The sequence below is a fragment of the Acomys minous genome (assembly GCF_964271855.1).
Source record: "Acomys minous genome assembly, chromosome: 15".
NCBI classification, from domain to species: domain Eukaryota; kingdom Metazoa; phylum Chordata; class Mammalia; order Rodentia; family Muridae; genus Acomys; species Acomys minous.
In genome coordinates, this window is record NC_140497.1 from 6073562 (window position 1) to 6097888 (window position 24327).

General features: G+C 52.0%; 1 protein-coding gene across 5 annotated transcripts in view; it reads left to right on the top strand.

Annotated features, from left to right (window-relative positions):
* Positions 1-6397: 6397 nt before the first annotated feature.
* ARHGEF7 (Rho guanine nucleotide exchange factor 7) overlaps positions 6398-24327 on the top strand; it is a 114126-nt gene continuing 96196 nt past the window's right edge. For all 5 annotated transcript variants that reach the window (XR_014775038.1, XM_084759643.1, XM_084759645.1 and 2 more), the window contains exon 1: positions 6398-6904. Coding sequence is in view for 4 of the 5 variants with exons in the window: in XM_084759643.1 (XP_084615769.1) it covers positions 6536-6904 (369 nt within the window). In the remaining variant the exon portion in view is untranslated. The remainder of the gene's footprint in view (positions 6905-24327) is intronic.

Consider the following 24327-nt stretch of genomic DNA (forward strand, 5'->3'; position numbering starts at 1 on the left):
ACTAGCTGAGCTGTCTTTTTTTTTTTTTAAAATATTTTATGCATGAGTGCTCTATCTGCATGTACACCTACATGCCAGAAGAGGGTATCAGCTAATATTATAGATGGTTGTGAGCCACCGTATGACTGCTGGGACTTGAACTCAGGACTCCTGGAAGAGTAGACAGTGCTCTTATCCACTGAGCCATCTCTGCAGCCCTAGCTGAGCCCTCTTGCTGTCCTCACTGGTTGGGCTCTTCCTATGATACGTAAATGAGTTCCGTGGGGTTGGGAAGCCTCTTGGCATGAGAGGTGACCCCCCCACCCCCCAGTTCCCCTTCTGGAGCAGCCACACCACTCCCGTTGTCCACCTCAGAGGTGATTCTTGTAAATCCTCTACAAGGCCATGTAAGTCCTCTGCGGGTCATTACCCTGGGTAAACAAGCACTCCCATCCCAGCCTCATCACCTTCCTTGGTGTGTGTCGTTGCCAAGGCAAACAATGTCACTGTCACTGTACATCACTGGGATACAGTTCTCAGGGTGGGTCCCACTGCCCACACCTGACTGGGTAGGGTGAACTGCAGTGCATATGGAGACCCTTTGATTGGGACTGCCTTGGCTCTCTGGGCTCCTGTTTGGCTGGCAGAGACTCATGTCTAGCATGCATAACACCCTCAAACCTTGCTTTAGAATGTGGGTCCCTAAGCAGCTCTGTGTTAGTAGGACTTAGGGAGGGTGGTTTGTAGCTCTGTAGCAGGTGCTGAGCACTGAGGAAGGACAGCTGACCTGGTCCCAGCGCTTTAGCCTCCATGTCCCAGCCAGGCTTGGGGCTGGAGTTCTGCATATTCACTGAAGACCGACGGTCTGCCAACAATGTTCTTTGTAAATCTTGAGCCTCGTTGGGATATGGAAATGTGAGTGTGGCCCCGTTCTCCCCCTGGTAGACCTGTTGGCAGTTTACGTAGGCTGGAGGACCTGGCAGGAACACAGGCCTTCTGGAAAGGCTGTCTCGCTGTCTGTACCAGGTTTTATAACCACAGACATGAGGCTGCGGGTGTAGCGTGGCTGGCAGAGCTCCTGCCTCGTATGCGTGGGGTCCTGAGTTCTAACTCCAGCACTACATAGAGCTGCTGTGGTGGTGTGTGAGGGCAGGAGGAGTCTTGAACTGTGCAGCAAGAGCTTATCCTAAGCAAATTCTGTTTTCCTGTCTTGTCTTTGAACCCATTGTCTCACCATGTCCCCTGGTCCCTGAGCCCAGGGAGCTCCACCCTGCATCGGTGGTGAGAGGGCAGGGCTCCCACTCCATACACATGTGCTAAGCTGTCTAGGCAGGCTTGAGATTAAATTTAGTTCTTGGACAAGCCTCGGAAGCCATGTTTCTTAAGGGAGTGCTGGATCCTCCTTAAGCTGTGACTTCTAAAATCAGGCTCCGATTTTCCAAGCTCATGTGTCGGGAAAGACAGAACGCGAGTCATTTATAAACATCCTTCTCATTGTGAAATCATTTCTGTCAACAGAGGTACTTCAGAAAGGAAACTTCTCACACATAACTAACTTTACTGCCTCTCAGGACAGAAATGATCATTTATGGGGCAGAGAGATTGCTCAGCAGTTACAAGAGACTGTTCTTACAGGGGACCAGAGTTTGGTTCCCAGCACCCATGTCAGGGGGCTAACAATGCCTGTAATTCCAGCTCCAGGAGGACCCCATATTCTCTTCTAGTGTCTGTGAGTTCTGCACTTATAGGCACATACATAACAAAAACAATACATCTTTAAAAACTGAGCAGGCATGGTGGCACACACCTTTAACCCCAGCAGTAGAGAGGCAGAGGCAGGCCGATTTCCATGAGTTCAAGGCTAGTCTGATCTATATAGTGAGTTCCAGGGCTACAAGGAGAGATCCTGTCTCAAAAGAAGACAACAAAACAAAACAAAACAAAAAACAGATGATGTCAAATAGGCATAAGGAAAAATGCCCCCAGTGACTTGCCAATTCAGTGTACTGCCGAGATGAAAAAGGTTGAGCACTATGGTTTGGTCCAAGAGTTACCAGCTGAGCATAGACCGAACAAACAAGCAAACAGCTGAAACTGAAGGTGGGTATCAGGACAAAGGTAAGCACTCTGAATGAACGCAGGGTGTGGGAAATGAAAAAGCCAGACAGACTGCATGCCAAAGATACATAGATCGCTAATGCAATTTGGAATTCCCAGAGAACGCGACTTAGAAGCATGTCTCTGAGAACTGTGAGATATGGAAGAGGTTTTTTAAAGGCAGGTACCAGAAAGGCAGAGCGTGACCATAGAACAAAGCTCCAGGGGCCCATGTGCTTATGGAACAGGGCTGCAGCCACACTGTGGTATGTCCATAGACAACACCCCAGCCCCACAACACACCATACACAAACACTGCAGCCCACCGTACATACAACTCCCATGCCATAGGTGCACGTGCACATATCCCCCATACTACACACCATGCCACAGGTCCCCCCTCCCCTGTACACCATGCATGCATCCCAAGCTGTACACACCCACCCACCTCTCTCTACATGCGATGTCTGCAGACATCTGGAGAGAGCCACATTCTACGTGTGGTTTTGTTACTAGCTTCCCACCGTCAGAGGCTTGTATTGAAAATGCACTCTGGTTGTGTGGGTGGCGTCCTGGGTGTGGGGCTCACAGAGAACTATTCTTGGTACATACTGTGAGTGTATACATGTTTCAGAGGTTCTTTTCTTCTTTAGGCACAAAGGCTTATGTAACATACATTCTCTCGAACAGTGAGCGTGCACTCGTGTGCTCACAGGCCAGTTTTGGAAGGTGGTATTTTCAGGCCCAGCTGCCTAATCACGTCAGTGGCCAGCAGCCTCGAGTTCTGGGTTATTAAGAAACAGGCTCTTCTGGAGCGCTGAGGCTAAGGAGAGAATTATAACTCCCTTTGGAAGCAGGAAGAAAGGAAGTGCTCTCTTAGGGAACTCATGGGATGCAGTGAGGGCTCTCCCCAGAGGGAAGCAGAGTGGGAGGGGAAGGGGCTGGAGTCTGAGCCTTGGAACAAGTGAGGCATCACCAGGAGCAGCAGGACACCAGGAGTGCAGCCTCCTGTCAAGTCAGGGCAGTTACCCAGCATCCTGGCTGCCGGAGGAGCTGTTGGTATGACTCCTGGCTTGTGGACAGAGGACCTCAGAGTCATTCTCTGTAGGTGGCAGGGTCTTCATATTAGCATCTTCCCCTCCCTCCCGAGTCATCAGAGCTGGCGTGGGGCTTGTGTCCCCTGAAAACCCTCAGGAACAGCGTGAAACAGTTTCTCTGGAAACAGTCCTTACAGGCTACACAAATCTGCCCAAACTTTGTCCCACAGTGCGGTGCTCATGGAAACTCTTCTTGATACATACTGTGTGTGTTTTAATTTGCTGGCCCAGACAGAAAATTTGCCCTCTGCCCAGGAAAGGAGGTAAGATTTCTCTCTTTTTAGGAAATCGGTATTAAGCTTCTTTTTTTGGAAGTAGGACCTTGCTATGTAACCAGGCTAGCTTTGAACTCCTGATCTTCTTGCCTCTTCTTTCCAAGTAAGTACTGGGACTACAGGTTCGTGCCCAGGTACAAAACACGTTTAAAAGGCAGGTGAGGAGGAACAAGAGCTGTGATGTCACTGGCCGAGTGCCCATAAATGTGAGCATCCTGCAGCAGGCATGAAAAGACAAGAAACCTGGGGGTGTGGTTCAGTTGGTAAAGTGTTTGCCTAGTGCACACAAAGCCCTGGGAACAAGTCTCAGCACTGCATAAAACCGAGAATGGTGATGCACACCTATGCTCCCAACCCTGGAAAAGCTGAGGCAGGAGGATCAGTTCATGGTTGTCCTCAGCTCTATAGGGAGTTCTAGGGAAGCCTGGGCTCCATGAGATCCTGTCTCAAACAAAAACAAACAAGTCAAATAAAGCCAGGTGGTGGTGGCGCACACTTTTAATCCCAGCACTCAGGAGGCAGAGGCAGGTGGATTTCTGTGAGTTCAAGGCCAGCCTGGGCTACAGAGCAAGTTCCAAGACAGGTAGGGCTACACAGAGAAACCTTGTCTCAAAACACAGACAGAAAAGAAGAAAGCAAGAAGGAAGAACAACAGAAACAGTGATACGTACTCCACGAATCCAGAATGCTCCTCCGCAGCTCGGGGTGCTGAACTGGTGAGTAACAGAAGCAGGTGAGACTCCTGGAGACTCTTCCAGAGACACCAGAGTCCAGTAGGGTGACTGGTGACCCCCGAGTCACAGACGGTGATGGCTGGATTCCAGAAGGATCCATCCAACGGCCACACCAGAGCCTGTAGAGCCAGACACACACCAGAGGGATGGTGGGAAGCTCCGCCCCTTCCTCCTCTGTGGGATGTGTCTGAGGTGGGGTCCTGGAAGCAACTCAGATGGTCTGATTTCAGGTTGGTTATATCCGAAATCATGTTCAAGCCGTAACTTCCAGGACCCGTGTGCAGGACTTTATTTGAAAGAAGGGAGGTGGGGGAGGGGAGGGACGGCAAACCCTTGTGATTGGCATCTGTGCTGCATTGAAGCTCTATGCATGGGAACTGAGGTATATGGGAGGAGACCCTGGGAAGCAGCCACGCTGAAGGGAGCCCAAAGGCTAGGTTAGGGTTCTCCAAAGCAACAGAGCCCCAGAATATCCCGTAGCAGTAAGGGGTCTTTGTCTGTCTGTGCACCCCTAGGTGGCCATATGTATTATGTAACGTCTATCAACCCAGCTTTTATCAGTATCAGCTAATCATCTGCTTGTTTAGGGAACACTGGCTGGGAGAGTAGGGAGCGTGGCTACTCCATTCCTCCAGGTGGCTTGGGCTGGAGTGAGGGGTGCTGACAAAGAGGCATTGCCTCTCCTCGGTCTTAAATTGGGGACTGAGAACGTGACAAGGAGATTGGACCAAGTGCTCACCTTGGACACCAGAAGCGCTCAGCGAAGCACCTCAGAAACACTCAGTTGTGAGCAAGGCAGCTTCTAGGATCTCTCCCAAATAATCGTTGGAAATTAACCTAGACTCTGGTTGAAAGAATGTGATCTGTAAGGTGATCATTTAGCTGCTTGTGTGTGTGTGTGTGTGTGTGTGTGTGTGTGTGTGTGTGTGTGTGTGTGCGCGCGCGCGCATGGGCACGTGCACACGCCAAAATTAACAAGTGTAGTTAACTGTCCATTCTGAGCACTGGCTCCCAGCTTCCTTGGTCTCTTAGGTCAGCCTCAGCCTGGCTTCCTTAGGGCCACTTGGCAGTCAATATTAAGCAGCTATCCTTTGTACTACATGATAAGCCCAGACCTAGTCTAACAGGATTTAAAAATAGCAACGAATGTGCTCTCCATCCGTTCTCAAATCCAGTAGTAAGGAAAGCAATTTCTACCGGGTTGAGCCGTGTTGGCTGATAGACATAGGCGTCGGTTGGTTGTTAGTTGCATTGCCACTTTCTGGAAGGCCACAGAGAAGCAGGATGGGAGGCTGGATGTAACCGGGAAAATGGACCCAAAAAAAATGAGGCTTGGGTCTGTTGGTGGTAAAGACACAGAAGATGTCCCTCAACAGACTTCATGCTATTTTAATGCTTTGTTTGTGTGCGGAACAGAAATGTAGCCACTTAGTCAGAAGATGCTATTACATGCAATCAATGGCGGTGATGGAAGCACGTGTGAGAATTCCGGGGAGAGGGTCGAATCTGTAATTGTTTTCTCTGACAGCACCGCATGGCTTCTAACCTTGAGCAGTTACAGGATGAAGTGTGCGTGCCTGGCCCAGGGGGAAGGTCTCTTGGGACATTGCAAGCTCTATTTTAAACTGTAGCAGAGTGCCAGGCGGCAGGGAAAGCATAGGGCCGAGGGATGGAATAAGTGGAAATCCATGTCGGTTGACGGTGGGCCCCCACCTTCCCCCAGGCTTCTGTCACGTCCTTTGCACTGGAAGAGGACGCCCAAGTTCCGGGCCTAAGTATGGACGGCACGCTTTCCGCGGACTCTGCTCCCCTTTTCCGCGCACACCCACCCGCGGTTGCGATGTGTTCTTGGTCGCTGGACACGTCATCACCAATTTCACGTGGAGTCACGCAAGGTTTCTGGCTGATGAGTTCGCCCGCGCCTCCCGCCCCCCGCCGGTGGCCTTGCAGCCAGCCGCGCAACGCCGCGCCCGCGTCCCCGACGCTCGCTCTTGCCCGAGTGAGACCCATCTGGTCACAGATTTAAGGAGCATGTGCGTGCCGTCACCGCCGGCTGGCGAGGTGGCGAAGAGACGCCCGCGCCCCGCAGTCAGCGGGTAGACTCAAGAGAGCATTCTGGGAAGCGATTACTAATCGCGCGCAGCCCTACCCACAAAGGCGCGCAGCCCCGGGGCGCGCGGGCGGCGCAGGTGAGCGGGGGGCGCGCCAGCTGTCGTGCGCCGGGGCTGGCGCGGGGCGCGCGCGGGCGGCCGCCGCGTCTTTCTTCTCCGGTGATGTCATCGGACGACGGCGGCCGCGGCCGGGGGGCGGCGGCGGGGGCGGTGCCCGGCGCCCGCAGGTTCCTGCGCCGCTAATGAAAAGGCACTTGACAGCGGGCCAGGGCGCGCGCGAGCCCGCGGAGCCGAGCGGGACCTGCTGGGCCGGCCGGGCCAATCGTCGGCGCGCGGCCGCCCATGGGCGCGGAGGCGGCGGGGGCGCGGGTGGCCGCGGCCCGGGCCGCTCCGAGGTGATCGCGCGCGGCGCCCCCACCGTGCGCGCAGCCCGAGCCGCCGCAGCGATGAATTCTGCCGAGCAGACCGTTACGTGGCTCATCACCCTGGGCGTGCTGGAGTCGCCCAAGAAAACCATCTCGGACCCGGAGGTCTTCTTGCAGGCGTCGCTCAAGGACGGGGTGGTCCTGTGCCGGCTATTGGAGCGCCTGCTGCCCGGGACCATCGAGAAAGTAAGTGGCCCATGAGCGGTCTCCGGGTGGGTCCCTGGCCCAGTCTGGCGGCGGGCGGCGGGGCGCGCGGGAGCACCTGGCGCGCGCCGGCTCGGGGCCCGCGCGCCCTCCTTTGTGCGCGGACCCGGCGGCGCGCCGGGCGCGGGGACCGGCGGCGGGAGTTCGGGGCGCCATTGTGTGCGGGGCGCCGGGAAGGGGACCCGCCCTGAGGGCACAGACAGCGGAGGGGCCTGTGGCGACGCGCGGGGCCAAGTCGGGGTCACGGGAAGGAGAGTTGGCTATGCGGGTGGCAGTAGGGTTCTGCTCCACCCTAACGTGAAGTTGGGAGGTCGGCTTCGCCCCTAGCTCTCCGTGACCGATCAGCTCAGCCGCGCAGCTTTCTGCGATGGCTTTGTCTGAACGGTTTTCGTCGCTGGCTTTGCAGTCTCACCCTTGTGTTGAATGGACCGTGGCTGGGCATGTTTAAAGGATGCATCCATCAAAGCCGAGGGAGGGCTGAGCTGTGAGATGACTTACTGCTTGCTTTCCCTATCAAGGGATTCCTCACTGATCCGAGCCTGCAGATCGGCGCACACAAGGTGTTGAAACCCACACTTCTTTGGGGATGGTTCCGAATTTTCATCTTCACTGCGTGCTGGATTTGAGCAGTCAGCTTGGTGCTGCTGCTGGCTGGTAGCTCCGCGGCGCGGCGCCGCAGTGTGAACCTTGACCGCAGCTGGGGGTGACCAAAGTTTGTTTTCATCTGCTAGCTCACAGAGCAGGGTCAGGGTTGGGAGCACGTCTAAGAACAGGAAGCCTTTTAATGTTGATAAGTACTAAAGTCCTGTGTTCAAGATTTTGCCAATACACAGTTTACAAGCAACCTTAAGACTCAGGGTTACTTAAAAAGTGTTAAATATAGAAATGGAAGTGTCCCATAATTAGGAAGAAGTAGCACTTCTTAACGGAGTACACACACACACACACACACACACACACACACACACACACACACACACACACACACACATACACAGTCCAGGCAGGACAATTTGTTGCTAACAAGATGTGGCTGAAGTGACCTGAAAGAGCAAACATTCTAATTTAATTCATAGGTTGGCACCCTGTGGTGTCAATCAGAAAACATTAAACACGAATTCTGCGCGCATAACCGTAAGTTTTAGGTATTTTCCTGAACATTATTTATGAAAACAACATGCATCTCAGAACGATTAACTACCTCCCTGACGTGGAAAAAAAAATGCTGTTTATAAATGAGGCAGATCAATAAAGTTACAATTTACGATGGGAAAACTGAAGAGCAGAGTCTGACTTTCAGGGCTGGGAGAAAAACTGGGTTGTCCTCTCGACACCAGTAATAATAAAAGACAGATGTCCGAGTAAGACACAGGCTAAGTTTTCCAAAATAGGTTAAAAAAAAAAAACAAACCTGGTCCATATCCGAGGCAAAGCTGTAACAAGATTCCTCTGCCGTGTGGATGAACATGTCCCCCCATCAATGAGCACCCTCTGTGACATGTTTGCGGTATTAATATGCATGGGCAAACTTCAATAATCATATTCCGTTTTAACTTCTGGAAAGATTTTTCTTAGGAGACTGTAGGGGCCCTCTTATCTCTGAGATAACAAGGAGGAATGAATACAGTGTTTAGCTTCTGGTGTTGTTTTGTCTCTCTGGGTGACATACGGACAGTCCCTGGGTCTTTGGGTCGAAGGTAGGTGTTGGGAGTAAACCATTAGCCACTGTCTGACAGACTGGATCCCATTAGTTTGCATCTGCCATGAAGTCATCTGCGCTTAGCAGCGCCTGCGTGTAATCACATTTGTCTCAGAGCACATGTGTGAGGCAGCTTTTGCTGCCACGGAGGAATGCAAAAGTGAGGTCCTTTCTCCTTAAAAAGGAAATGCCTGGAAATGGAGCTGAACATTTGTGTGGCACAAACAAGGTCTTAGCTGGACCCGTTGCTGCGTGGACGGGCTGAGACTGGCCAGTTGTGAGCAGGGTGAAACTTTCCCTTTGCAAGTTAAAATGAAGTTCAGGCCTGGGAACGAGTGCAAAACGAAGGCTTCCCATGTGTCTTTTATTAAGAACGCGTCCTGTTGTGTTTCACAAGGGGATTGGCTAGCAGGGCCGGGACATTCCTTAAGCTCCAGCTCAGGCAAAGAAAATGGTGGGCCAGGGTCCCCTCCTGAAGCCTGTGTTGCTCTCTTTGCAGGGGAGGGGAGGGGCGGGGGCTACAGGACCGTCAGTAAGAGGTTCTGCTCCCTGCTGCTGGCCACGGCTCTCTGTTGCAGGAAGAAGGAAGCTCTGGGAATGACAGGCCTGCTCTTTGATTGCCTAGGGAGAGCCCGACCCTGAGCTGGTCCCCTGACCTGTCCCTTCCCTCTTATCCCAATCCTGCCTTGGATGGCGTGTCCCTGTGCCCTGACAGCAACATCCTGTCCCGATTCAGATCTGTCCAGGTTACTCCAGGTTATTTTGCCAAAGGAGGCACACCCTGAATGCAGGGATTCTAGAGGATAGAAAACTGCCAGGAATGACCGACGTAAGACCCTGTCTTAATTCTACTTCTGAATGCAGTGGACAAAACTGCCTAACTGCCACGAAACCCTCCAGGAACTCTGTTCCTCTGTGTGTCCCAGAACGGGACAGGGAGCCGTGTGCAGTCCCATGGCATATCTGTAGGAGATCTGGGGTCACCAGGGCTTGGGAGTGTGACTGAAATCAGAGGCCCTGGTCTGGAGGCCTCATGATGCGGGTATGGTGTGCGTTTCCTGCACGTGTGAGGGCACTTGTCCGGGCCTTTCTCACATGGCCAGGAATCCCCAAGGTTGTGGAAACACAACTCTGTATGTGAAGCCTTCACTGTGGTCTCTGTTCTGTCCAGACCACTCTGGGCACCCTACCCAGTGTGAGGGCACCTCCCTAATTACATCCAGAGGGACCTCATCAACAATAAAGCCATATCTGAAGTCCTGGGGTCTGCGACTCCCATGTGTTAATTTTGTGGAACATAGTGCAGCCCATAGCAGTTGAACTCAGTCAGTTTATTAAGGACTTTCTTACTTATTTGATACTGTGGGAGCAGCTAACTTTGGGGACTTTTTATTATTTAAAACAATTTTTAAATTTAAATATATTACAGTCATATTCTCCTCACCCAAGTCCTTCTAGATCCTCACCTTTAACTTTAAGATCTTCTCAACCCCCCCAAAAAAACCAAAAACCCAACCCAACAACTCCCCTCTAAAAAAACCCTAATAAAACAAGATTAAACAATACACCCAAAGGAGAAAAACCCCCCAAACGGTAACCAAACGAAGCATGCAGTAAAACTTTGGAGCCCCTTATTTGGTCAGCTACTTGTGACCATGAGACTTGCTCTGAGTGGTTGATATACCCAGTGTGGTTCCTTTAGAGAAAACCGATGTTTCCCTCTCTCAGCAGGTATAAATGGCAGTTCGTCCTTAATCTTTACCCTAGTGGGAGGTTTTCATTCACTCACTCAAAAACATTTAACAAAATCAAATCTAATAAGATAAAGCAAAAGCCACCACATCGAAGTTGGACAAGACAAATTAACAGAAGGAAAGGAGTTACAGAGACAGCCTGTGTCAGAGACCCACGCGTCCCAACACTCAGGAGCCCCATAAAACAAAACTGAAAGCTGTAATGTGTAAGTGGAGGACCTGTGCCTGCTGCTCGGTCCGAGCATTGCTCACGGTGATTTAGAGGACCTTGTTTCCTTGGTGTCCTCTTCCGTCCTCTCCGTCTTGCTTTTGCCTCTTCTTCTGCAGGCTTCCCTGAGTCCGGGGGGTGGGGGAGGGGGAGGGACTTGATGGAGACATCCCATTTGTGGCCGACTGTTCTAAAGTCAGTGTCGCCCCGCCCCCAGCCGCCTAATGTATGGATGAGGATCTATTTATTTGTTCCCTTCTGCTGTAGAAGGAAGCTTCTCTGATGTTGGCTGAACAAGGAGCTGGTCTATGAATATAACAGAATATCATTAGGAGTCACTTTATCACTAATTTTTTTTTAGACCAGTATTATTTGGTTTCACCCTCGGTCCCTGGGCTGTCAGTCTTCAGGTTCTTGGTCAGCCAAGCAGCATCCGGTTTGAGCTCCATCTGGTGGAGTGTGCCCAAGTCAGATCAGTTAGTGGTCAGTTACACCTGTAAGCTTTGTGCCCTAGCAGAGCCTGAGGCAGGACACCACTGTAGATCAAAGGCTCTGTGGCTGCTTGTTGTTTAGGTATCTCTTTGGCAGTACGCAGATCGCCTTCACTTACCAAAGACTCTGGAGCTCAGGGGTGAAGGCTTTATGTAGGCGCCAGCTCGGTGGCGGCATCTTAAACAGTAAATTCTTGAGTTGGAACAAGAGGAACCACAGCTCTAAATTCGAGAACAGTGTGAGGCAGGACAGTGCAGATGTTGCTGGGTGAGGACTGGTGGGTGGTCTGGACTGGCCTTCCTTGCACGTGACTTGGGCTGGGCTTCGTGTGCCTCTGCTGGAACCCAGCAGCCACGGAAAATCTTACGAAGCCCTGCTCTCTCATCTGGGTCAGGCCGGGCAGCCATTGTTGGGGTAGAAAGAGAGAAAAAAAGAGTCTCTGTCGCACATGAACAGACAATAGAAATGCCCACTTAAGAGTGGCACTTCCTCTGGCCCTGGGCACCAAGCAGCATACACTCATTGGTGGCAGTGGTGGCAGTGTTAATGACATCACTGCTTAGAGCAGGTTGGGTAGGAAGGGAAGCACTGTGCCTCTCAAGAAGCCATGTCAGCTGAGGGATAGTTCATTCAGAGAAAGTGAGAGAGCCCAGCTACAAGCCTGCACCAGTAGAGTCTCCAGAGCTAAACTTTGCAATAGTTTGTTTCCTTTAAAAGCATGTGCCTTGAGGGTGCTGCCTTAGCACAGAACCTGCCACTTTAGCAACTGGTTTTGGGTTTCAGGCCTGGAGATGAGTGAACTGGAGCTGCCCTGTTGGCTTGTTCAAACAAAATAAAAGAAACACACTTAAATTCAGTTCAACCCAGGAACTCTGAAGAGGTTTCCTGAGGGCCAGACTGAAAACACAGTTGTGTTTATGTTGGAATGTACATCATGCACACCCACCCACAGGTGTGTGCACACTTGCTGATGTGCCTGCATACACCTCAGATGCACACAGAGATGTTCACATGCAGGTACACACAGAAGCATACAGATTACGTGTTTATATGCATAAAGGTGTATGCATGCTCACTAGCGTGCATGTACACTCACGTAGATGCATACACACATGTGCAAACTCAGTACACACAGCAGTACACTTGCATATATATATGCCTAAAGGTATGTATGTTCTCCCTAGATGTGTATACATTTACATGGTTGTACACATGCATGTGCACACATGCACAGGTGAGCATGCAGCAGCACACATAGGTACATATGCATAATGGCGTATGCACACTCACTACGTTTTTATACACTCATGTGGACGCACACACACATGTGTACACACAGCCAGTTGGGACAAGGCAATGGGAAGCACGGCCACGGGTGTCTCCAGCGGTAGCACCGTGTGAGCGCTGAGCCGGGCCCAGTGTGTGCTGTATTGGCAGGTTCCTTCCATCACTAGAAATAACTAGAGCCTTGGTGCAGAAGCTGCTGTACGCTGCCTGCAAGAATTGCCCAACTTTAATTACGGGCACGCAGTCACAGTGTCTTGGTTACTTCCTCAGCACTTCTCCTGAGAGACTCAACTTTGTATATAGCTACACTGGGGCACGGCAGACATCTTCCCCCAGGCCACCCAGCTGCAGGGGAGATGGAAGAGTCTGTCTCAGGTCTAGGGGAGATAGTAAGAGTCGTTAGGAACTCGCAACCCACAGTGCAGTACCATAGAGTGGCCTGGGCGTGACTTAAGGGTTAGGTCATTTGGCATTGCCCTCATTCAGGTAGGGATCAGAGAGAGCAAGGACAATGCACGCCTACAGGAGGGCATCATGGCTCCTCCCACAGATGCCCTGCCTAGGTGCTGTCCTCTTGAGGTGCCTCCTCTGAGGCTTGCCTATGCCAGTCCTCCCAGGCTCCCCCTCCCATGGGCACTAGGAGGATGGACACTACAGCAGGGCAGAGACAGACCTGGACCCCCGAGCCTCACTGTGGACCCTGGGAGCTTTCACACTGTGTCAGTGGCTACTGAATTTCTGCACCGATACATGTGGTGTGCACACAGGCATGAGCAACAGAGTGAAAGCTAGACCTTTGTGAGAGTGAGCAGTTTATTTCCTCAGATGCAACTGGTCCCTGTGAAATATAGTGAGGGGCAGGGGGGTGGGGTGGGGGAGGGGGCTGCGTCCCTATGGTGTTTTGAGCTGGAATCCGATATAAGATGGAGATTGCCCAGTGTCTGTCACTGTACCTGGAGATTAGGGACCACTGTTCCTCTGTGTGTGCAAACCCGACACATGACAGCAGGATGCTCCTGGTCCCTAGGTCTCTTGCCCCTTCCCGGAGATGTGTAAGACAGGGTTCTTGCAGGTCTTCCAGGCCAGGCAGACTCGGCTTCATGCTGCGGTCCTTTGCTGGGTGACTTTGGGTCACCTCACCTTCTCTGAGTCTCAGTTTATGCAGCTCTTACTGGCAGGAGTGGCCTTTGGGGGGCAGCAGGGTGTTCCTGAGGTTAGCAAGGAGACGTGCTGGGGACACTTTGAGAAGCCGCTGTTCGGTCCTTGAAGCTAGAAGCTAGGGTGTGACCACAGAACTTTGCAAATCTAGAAACAAAACTTTATTCTCATGTGAGGCAGACTCTGGAAACCTTTCTTTTTTGGGGGGTAGGTGGGAGTCGCCCCTCTCCCTTTCCTGGACAGACCATTGTCATCTTGAGGTTGGGCACAAGGCTCAGCCCCAGGTCCCTGTGTAGCTGCTGGGTGCACAGCCATCAGTGTCCCTGTGTAGCTGCTGGGTGCACAGCCATCAGTGTCCCCGTGCAGATGTTGGGTGCACAGCCATCAGTGTCCCTGTGCAGATGTTGGGTGCACAGCCATCAGTGTCCCCGTGCAGATGTTGGGTGCACAGCCATCAGTGTCCCCGTGCAGATGTTGGGTGCACAGCCATCAGTGTCCCTGTGCAGATGTTGGGTGCACAGCCATCAGTGTCCCTGTGCAGATGTTGGGTGCACAGCCATCAGTGTCCCTGTGCAGATGTTGGGTGCACAACCATCAGGGTCCCCGTGCAGATGTTGGGTGCACAGCCATCAGGGTCCCCGTGCAGATGTTGGATGCACAGCAGTCAGGCACTCTTGATGGAGTTCCATGCAGGCTAAAGGTGGTAAGTCACGGATGGGAGGGGAGGCAGGCAGCTCTGCCTGTGCCACAGAGAGAGCGCTCTGGGCTGCTGTGGCCTCCTGCTGTCAAGGCACAACTCTTTTCCCTCTCTCACTGCCCAGTTTAGGAAAGACTTTGTGTCTTCAGCCTTCGCCCTGAGCGTCTGTGGCATCCCAGCCAGGCTGGTGATGCTCACCCACTGTCCTGTGGTCCTGCGTCCGGAATGTCTGGATGCCCACACAGAACATGGACAGAACCCCCTCCCGAATGCACTGAATTAATCCAGGGACTGTGGCAGTTGTAATCTGCAGCCCTAAAGTGAAAACTGGGCGAGGTGACACTTGTCTGTAATCCAAGGTCTGGATGGGGGATGGGGAAAAGAGGCTCCCTGGAGGGGCCTTAGCTGAGTCAGCATTCATCACAAAAACAATGCTGAGTCAAGTAATGATGTTGACCTCTGACCGACCTGCACACACGCACGCACACACACACACACACACACACACACACACACAGACACAGAGAGAGACAGAGAGAGATAGAGAGACAGAGCGTGTCAGAGAAAGCGAGTCATCCAAACCTAATGTGTTTGTCAGGCTCCTATCCACACACACACAGCCTTGTGTATGCTGGACCACCTCTGCAGGAGAGCTGATGTGGTCTTAGACATACAGTATCTAAGTCCTCAGTGTCAAGGATGCAGAGGTCATCCCATCCGGCCCAGATGTCTTCTTATACTGGGTAGCTGAGGATAGTTGACTGAGTCTTAGCTACATTGTGAATTTCAGTGTCGGGAGAACGCCTTATGCCAGAGTCTTAAGTAAATGGTGCCCGAGGGGCCGTGCTGGAAGGTGGGAGGACAGCATTTCAGGACTCCAAGTAAGGAAGGGTGTGGCGGGGACTCAGGAAGTGACCCCAATCCTCCAGCTCTCTCTGCAACCACATTTCTTAAAATTACATTTTTAAAAATTGAAACTAGATTCTTTTCTCACACAATACAGTCCAACCACAGTTTCCCCTCCCTCTTCTCCTCCCACACCCAACCCCCACCTCCCCTCCCCTCCAGACCCACCTCCCCTTCTGTTTCCTCTTCAGAAAACAGCAGGCCTCTAAGAGACAACAGCCAAACAGGACAAAACAAGATGCAACAAGACAAGGCAAGCACCCCGTACTGAGACTGGACACGGCCCACCGTGTCAGGCAAAGGGTCAGAGACACCCCCACTCCCACTGTCAGGAACTCCAGACTTTTACTAGATGGTTTTACTTAGGTCAAGAGGTGGAGCTGATGTCTTCATTTGAACCTGAGCTGGTCTTGGTGCGTGATGACCAGTGAGACTCAGTAACACCTGGTGCTGACCGACTCTTAGCCTGGGGGTCAGTAGTTCTGTGCTCATCCACTTTAAGGGCTGGGTCTGGGGCAGGGGCGGAGGGGGGTGCGTGTGTCGCTCCGCAGTCCTCATGTAGGCCACCTCAGACCCATCAGTCGGAGCTGGAACACACCCCTCTAGGACCGGCAGGACGCCAGGCTCAGCGTGAGTGAGGCTGCCCAGACTGCCTGCATGAGCTGCAGACTGGGAAGTGGCTCAGGTGGTGAGTGCTTTCATAGCAGGCCTGCAGCCCTAGGGCTCACCCTCAGCACCACATAAAACTGGGTGTGGAGGTGCAAACTTGTAGTCGAAGCTCCCCACTGGGCGGGGTGGGGGGGGGGAGGCAGGATGTTCAGAACTTGAAGGTCATTGTCAGCTACATTAGCAAGTGTGGGGCCCAGTTAGGATACAGGAGCCCCTTTCTTAAAACAAAAACAAAACCAAACAAACAAACAAAAACTTAATAAAAATAAATAAATAAACATTAGTTAGGAGTACAGATTTTTCAGGGAATGCTGATTGTTTTTTGAGCACCCAACTAAAGAGTGACTTTGTCAGTCACTTTGGGTAAGAATGTCACAATAATTGTGACAGAAAAGAAGGAGCTTGGGAAGGTTGTTAAGGTTTTGATTGCCTGAGCATCAGGCTTGCAGGAGGAGGGAGGGCCTCTCTTGGGCGCTAACACTTCCAAGCTGCCCTGATTTCTCCGGAGCTGTTTCCCCGTGGTGTTGAGGAGCTGTTTTACTTAAGATCTGTGATGTGTAATTAACCGTAAGGAACACTGGTTCTGGTCACAGGTTTTTCCTACACAGAAATATGCTTTCTGGGTACCGTCATTTGAAAACAGGGTTTATCCATAGTGTGGGGTCAAAGTGACAGACTTAGGTCAAAGGTTGAACTACCGGACAGCGCCATGGACAGACAGGAGAACAGGCTTATTAGTATCACAGTATCAGTTGGTGACTCTTTGCTAGTCCCTGGGCTTGGCCATGCTGAGTCAGCTGTCCAAGGAGTGACCATGGCTTCATCCCTCATCGTCACTGGCTCTCTTCCAGGTTTGATTACCAGCACCGGGATAGTAGCTCACGATTGGCTGTAACTGTAGTCTCAGGGGATCCGATGATCTCTTCTAGCCTCTGCAGACATCACATGCACACAGTACACACACATGCAGGCAAAACATCCTTGTGCATAAAGAAAAAAATAAGTCTATCAGCATTATGCAAGAGTGGTACCGTTGTTTACCAAGAGGGACCAATCTCAAGAATCATGTTGTTTTCTCAGTTGGAGACTCATCAATGTAATTGACTATGTTAACAAGCTACAAAAGAAAAACCACAGGATTGTCTCAACAGATGCAGGAAAGCATCCAAGACCTTCTGACATCCATTCCTGAGACATTCTGACAGAGCTAGGTGAGCTAGAAAGGTCCTCTGGCCCTTGGAAGGGGCTGCTGCGGGACCCACAGCCACTGGCAGAAGCAGGAGTGAGATGGAAGCAAGGCTTGGATGCAATTGTCTCCCCTCTGCTTAGCCCCGCCCTGGATGTCTGAGAAGAAAAGAAGCTGAAGTACCCTGCCCATGGAAAGAAAGGGAGAATGTCCTTTCCACGGAGACACCACGCCGCACAGTTGTCTCTGTAGAAAATTGAAAGTGTACCACAGAACGGCCCGAAGAGCTAACAAGTGAGCACCGTAAGATTTATATATAAAACCCAATTCCTGTGTATTCCTGTGTATCAGCAAAGTGATTCGAATCCGAAATAAAAACTACCAGTTGCCATGGCAAAGAAAAACCAAGGGGGGGAGAGGCAGAGAGAGAGAGAGAGAGAGAGAGAGAGAGAGAGAGAGAGAGAGAGAGAGAGAGAGAGAGACAGACAGACAGACAGACAGACAGACAGACAGACAGACAGAGGTATCCTTACTGATAAATCTGAGAAAGTAAAGAAAGACCTGCCCATGGATACCACAGAGAGTGGCCCACGACAGTTTCCGACTGTCACCTGCTTCTGTGGGGGCTGATGGGACGTTGACTCACCACACTGGCTGTTTCACACCTTTGAGTTTCCTTGGGAATGGAGTAGACACTCACAGGATGCTAAGTGACTACAGAGCTCACATGCACAGGAGGCGGGACTTACTGCAGGGCGAGTCCCTGGTAGTTTTCTTTCTCAGGGAATCTTGTCTGAGTGTTTACTATGCCCCAGGAATTGTGGAGGAGAATAACGTGGACTATGGGCTGTCTGCACTGTGAAGGAGCCACGTGCTTGGACAGAAGTCGAGACAGATTTCCAAACACGTGTAGCGCCGGGACCTGGCTGACCCTTGGCAGATGGGACGGAGGATGGCTTAGGCAAGGCTCTAGCCTCACAGTGAGCCCTGGCAGATGGTGGCTCTATGGAGGAGGGGGCACACGCACTAGATAGAGGCCCTGCTTAGCTTGGGGCAGGGCGACCTGGTTCCCTAGACCCATGCAGGGCGGTCCTGGGCTGTTGCAGAGTGTTGTATGAGGGAGGGAGAGCAGCAGAGGGCCTGTGGGCCAGGTGCTCACAAGGCTTTGAGCCATGACTGGCTAAGTGTGTAGAAAACACTACTCCAGTTGTAGAGTAGAAGACATAGGTGAGCTGGGGTGAGGGAGAGGCCAAAGAGATGGGGATGGAGAGGGTAGGGAGGCGTCGAGGGAGGGCAGTAGCGGCCTCAATGCAGGATACCTGGGAAAGGCCTCTCCAGGCCCTGGAAGCTCACAGGGAGAAGGCACATTGACCCTGAAGAAGCCCATGTGAGTCCCCGCTGGTCTGTGGAGGCCACGGTTGTGCTGTGGAGCATGGCATGGCGGTGCCTGTGGGGCTGTGGAAGTCTGGGGGTGGGGTGGGGGGCACAGTGACCAGCTATAACTTTGGGAATCACAATTTAGAGACAAGCCTTGCATCTGTAGGCAGGTGAGATTTCCCAGGAGTGTTATAATGCAGCTATGGGAAGGCCTAAGGCCATGATGGCAGCACGCAGATGAATGACAACCAAACAATGCCAGGGAGACAAGGAATGAGCCCAAGGCAGGTAGGCAAAGGCGAAATGACAGGAAAGTGGCAGGTGGAGGAGCCGATTACTGCTGGGACGTCACTTTCAGCTCATAAATACACCAGCATTGGGTCTTCACTCATTAGCCAGTGGGTGGCCTTTAAGGGAAGACAGATGCTGCCTCAAAATGCTGGCTACAGTGTGTGCCTTGTAGTTGATACATTGGATCCGGGAGTTCTGGGAGAGGTCAGGCATTTCCGGGGTGCTGAGGTAGAGTCTCTGCCAGGTTCAGGTTCAAGTTGAATGTCATTTGTTATCGTTTCCTCTTCCCACGGATGACACGCAGGCCTTGTTTCCTCTTTGCGTGTAGTAAAGGCTCATGGCCTGTCACATGCCACGACGGACAGGAAAGTGAACCACAGGTTGTTTGTCCAATCAGTACTGCTGAGTACCGTGCTGTGGATGTAAGCGAGGTTCTCAGGCACTATTTCCCCCAACTTAAAGCATCAAAACCAGCTTGATTCAGCACAGTTCAGCTCCGTTTTCACGCCTAGGGAGACAGTCACGTTGAGTTTCCCCTCCTCAGCCCCCCTTCTCATGAGAGGCCTCAGGGAGAGATTTAGGGAGTCCCTGTGCGCCTGGGAGAGGTGTCTCGTTGCTGAGTTCTGGGCTGAAGATGTCTGGGTTGGCAAGCTCACCCTCTGCTTTCCACAGAGGTGGTGTAGCATATGAGGAGTGTTAACACTGGCACATTAGTATCAGTTAACCCAACCATGGGGGTTTGGATCTTCTAGTTACGATGGCTCCTTCTATTGCGCAGGCCTTTGCTTCAGGTGGGTTCTGGGTGAAAATCTGTGGCAGGGCATTTGATCCCATTGTGATCCCTGAGATTGTGAACTGTAAAAACCTGCCTTGGTTTGGTTCCATTAAGCCTAATGCACACCTTTCTGTACACAGGTTTTAATAAAGTTAACCCTAGGTCAAGATGTGGAGCAAGAAACCAGCTGACAGGGGTTAAAGAGTAGGAGGGACTTTGAGTTGAGGAGTATTTAAGACAGTGTGGTGAAGCAGAAGGGGCTTTAACTCTTTATTAGCTCCTTGGCCTTTGGCTTTTGGCTTTTTCAGCTTTGAGCTAGCAAGTCTTTGGCCTTGAGTTTTTTGACCTTTTCCTCCTGGGCTGTCAGTTGAGCTAGTGAGCTTTTTGGGGTTTTCCCTCTGAGTTGTGAGCTGAGTAGGAAGGTCAGCTGGGTACTTTTCTGCCTCTCTGAGCTAGCAGGTTTTCACCCCAGCATCTGGCTCCTGAGTCTTTATTGGTAAAATTGAACGATTGGGATTTTCATTTAAAACAACAAAAGCCACCACACAGGCTCATGAAATCTTCGACCACTGATTTTCATTTGCAGAGTTCCTGATCTCACAGGCTTGGGCCAGGCCTGAGAACCTGCATTCTTAACAAGGGCAGACGGAAAGCTGATGCTCTGGAAGCCCTTTGTTGAAATGGCCCATGGAACAAATCACACAGTACGAGGGCTGTGTGCTTTGGGGCCTCTTGCACAGGCAGCTAGTCTCACGCCTGCGCACCCTGATGGGTCTCATGCCTCCTAGTTCCTCCCACAGTGTCTTCTCTCCTTAGACAATGGGGTCCCAGCGTCTGATTGGGTTGGCTTCTGCAGCACTGGGGTGTAGAAGCAGGAAGAGGGAAGGAAATCCTGTTTGGGTTGCAAGGGGGTTTGAACTTCTCTGAGAAGAGGGGCCCCTATATCTGTCCGTGCATCAGAAAACGTCCTCCGGAACTGGGAGGTGCACCACCTGCTACGAGACCACGCTTAGGATGCTTGTTGTGGGTATATGGTGCGGGCCACCTCGCCCACAGGATCAAGGGAACAAGGAAAAGAAGGGCCTCTAGAAGCTTCCCCAAAGAAGCGACAGGAGCTGTCTAGGTAGATTCTCGCCTAGTGACACTTTGCGGAAAGCATAAGCAACCCTACCACCTGGTCTAGCTGTGGTTTGTCCCACTGTACCATCCACTTGGCTCCTTTTGACATGTTTTTTTCCCCTTTGTGATGCATAGCCAGGCTTCATGCATTCTCACACTGCCCCTAGGGACATGAGGCTGGCTGTCTTTGCTCTGGGCCGCCCTGGTCCTCTGCAGGTCTGAGGCAGCTGGTGAGGCCCAGAGCAGGCATGGACTTCCAGTTCCCACCAAGCCTAAGGCTGGCTGGAGGTCACAGCAGCTCCTCGTGGGCTGTAGTTTGTCTCTGAGAACCCGTGGACAGAGACACTTGGCAGCGCTTGTCCCGTCAGACCGCAGAACACCATCAGGCAGAGGGTGATGTGAACCCTAGCCCTGGTCAGCACGGACATCCTTCGAGAGCCCTTGTGGAGAGCGTGTGGTCCACTTCTATCTGTTGGGATGATTCTCGAGCTGTGCCCCGGGGATTTGGAGAAGGCCATCACGAGGAACAACAGCAGATGAGAAAAGAACGTCTCTGTAGAAAGCCAGGCTGCAGAGAGAGAGAGAGACCAGTGGAAACGGCAGATCTGAGAAGAGATCCACCAAAGAAAATCTCCCAGAATGGGCTCAGAAGTAGAGCCAAGATGACTGAAGGCAGAACTGGTAAACTGAGGACACCTCTGTGGATATGCTCGGCTTGAGGGAGGATGAGAGAAGAGCCAGGCTGTCACTCTCTTGAAGGAGGATGAGAGAATAGCCAGGCTGTCACCACCGGGAGCTGAGCTGGCGATTGTGAGCAGATGCCTAGGTCAGTGTGGCAGCTGCCCTTGCTCTCCCCTCCCCCTCCGCCTGTGTCTGCCTCTGTGACTCCCCATTGCAGCCTCAAATCTGCAAGTCCCTCCCTCTGCCGCACTTCAGGGTTGTTGGTGTCTGTATAGAGTCCCCACCTGAAACTCAGGAAGCCTTGTAACACGATGCAGGGCTCAGGGGCGGCCGCGTAAGGGGCCAGTGACAGGAGCTGGACCAGGCCAGGTGGTCAGGCCAGCTGGTGGGGGACCCAGTGTGGAGCCAGCGATTTTCCTTAGTGATAGAGGGGTGAGCGCGGAAACCAGAGCTTCTCTGGCAGCACAGGCTGTGCTGATGCCCTGATGCCCTGATGCGCCGGCAGGAAACGGAGCCCCACACCCAGTGGGTACATGTGTGGTGTGACAAAACTTTTCCTGGGGAGACACAACACATGCATCTGTGTCCCCCAGATAGGGAGCCCAAAACAGACCAAAGTACGGATACCACCAAAGCCCCAACGTGGTGAGCCAGTGAGTTTTATCATGGGACTATGGATGAGGGTCACTTACAGCTGAGCTCAACAGGTGACTCAGTTGCTTTAGACCTCTGCCAGGGAGGACGTCATTTCTTCCAAGCAGCTGCTCTGGTACCAGAGTCTCCGCTGCAACTTGGCTTGTCTGAAGGTCTTTCAGCTTAATGGGGTCTGAGGGGGACTCTCAGGTTTTATTACTTACTCTGGCAGCGCCGAGCCTGGCAAATCTGGTCAGCTTCAGGGACTTCCTGAGTCTATTTTATTTACCCTCTTGCTTAAGGGACTTCCCTGCAGCACGGAGTGTTTCAATCTCAGAGGAAACTGTCACAGAACAGCATGCCCGAGGGCACCAGGCTCAAGCAGAAAATGTGTGTGTCACAACAGGAAGTGGTTTATCTAAAGACCTTCAGATGAAACCAAGGGAACGGGTCGTTCCTGTGTCCTCTGCCCCTAGGATGGTGCTTCCAAGGAGATAGGTTAAGGAAGCGGTCGTTCTTCCATCAGAATGGTCTGTCATGCGCTGCAGTCCCAGGGGCCCTGTGATGCGCATCCATTGCGTAGTCCCTTCCTAGCTGCCTGGCGCAGGCGCACGTGCACATCGATGTTCAGACAATGACAGAGTCACCTGCGGAGGTGTTTCTCAGACTGTGGGCCAGGACTGTTGACTTGTTGCTTCCAGAGGTTATAGCAGCCATCAGCATCACATTCAGAGGCTACAGTGAAGTGGACTGTGGTTCTTAGAGACTTTCAGACATGAGTCCTTAATTTACTAGTTCATTGAAAAAATATGTTAAGTGACTATTCATCTTATATTCAGTTACACTCGTCCCTGTGGCAGCTTGGATGAGAACGGCCCCCACAGTCTTATATATTTGGACATTTGATTTCTAGTTGGTGAACTGTTTAGGGAGAATTAAGAGGAGCTGACGTCACGGGGGGGGGGTGGGCTTTGACTAAGCACCATGTTGGTCATGGAGTCTAAGCCTTTAGAACTGTACCTAAGTCCCCAACTAAATACCTACTTTTACAAATTCCCTTGGTCATGGTTTCTCTTCACAGCAATAAAACAATAACTCAGATAGTCTCCAAGACCATTTATTTTTGCTGATGGAGCTTATACTGTAGAGTGCAGTGCTTATACTGTAGAGTGCAGAGCTTATACTGTCAAGTTCAGAGTGGTACTGTAGAGTACAGAGCTGCCTTATACTGTAGAGTGCAGAGCTGACACTGTAGAGTGCAGAGTTTATACTGTGGAGTGCAGACTTTGTACGGTAGAGTGCAGCGCTGACTCTGTAGAGTGCAGAGAGACACTGAAAAGACCAAATCCCAAGACCAAGTTCTCAGCACAAGGAGATAGATTTATTTTCTCCCGAGGGATGAAGGGCAGGGAATAAGAGACAAAGACAGGAGAGAGAGGAAGAGGGAGAAGGTAGGAACAAGGGAGTGAGGGAGTGTGTGTGGAGTGGGGGGCTAGATTCTTGCCCAGAGGGAAAAGGACGCCTATGGATAGAGAGGAGACATGGAGTCTAACCCTTGCCCATGGGCAAGTGGCAGTTTACAAAGGGAAAGGGGGAAACCTGAAGTGTTTAATTTAATTTAATTTTATTTATTTATTTTTTTTTTTGAGACAAGGTTTCTCTGTGTAGTCTTGACTGTCCTGGACTCACTTGGTAGACCAGGCTGGCCTCGAACTCACAGCGATCCGCCTGCCTCTGCCTCCCAAGTGCTGGGATTAAAGGCGTGTGCCACCATGCCCGGCGAAGTGTTTAATTTTAATTAGGCACATTAATTAGGGCAGCCAAAGGGGGCTCTGATTGCTAGAGTTCAGTACTTTGATAGCTGGACTTCGATATTCAGCATCAGGGGCCAAATCGGGGCCTAGGCCCTGGGTCTAACTTCTGGACGTAATCTAATGGCTTTTAGCAAGGTAGAGGGTGGGGAGGGAGGGCAAGGCTGCCTAGCTAGAGCCCTTCATCCCCCCCCTTCTGTTCTTTTATCGAGTCCTTAGGTATTGGGTAAGTGGGTGCCACTCTCTCTGGCTGCTTCCTGCTGACGTTGGGGTGTCATTGTTAGGGTCCTAAGGAAGCTGACTTGCTGCTTAAGGCCAGGAAGAGCCAGCTGCTTCATCCGATGAGTGAATGAACGTCCAGGTTCTGCAGGCCAGGGAAGGGCACATACCCGTGAGGCTGGGCCAGGATGTAGATCCCGAGCGGACAGCAAGCTGGGGCTGGCGCTGTAGATCCCGAGCGGACAGCAAGCTGGGGCTGGCGCTGTAGATCCCGAGCGGACAGCTAGCTGGGGCTGGCGCTGTAGATCCCGAGCGGACAGCAAGCTGGGGCTGGCGCTGTAGATCCCGAGCGGACAGCTAGCTGGGGCTGGCGCTGTAGATCCCGAGCGGACAGCTAGCTGGGGCTGGCGCTGTAGATCCCGAGCGGACAGCTAGCTGGGGCT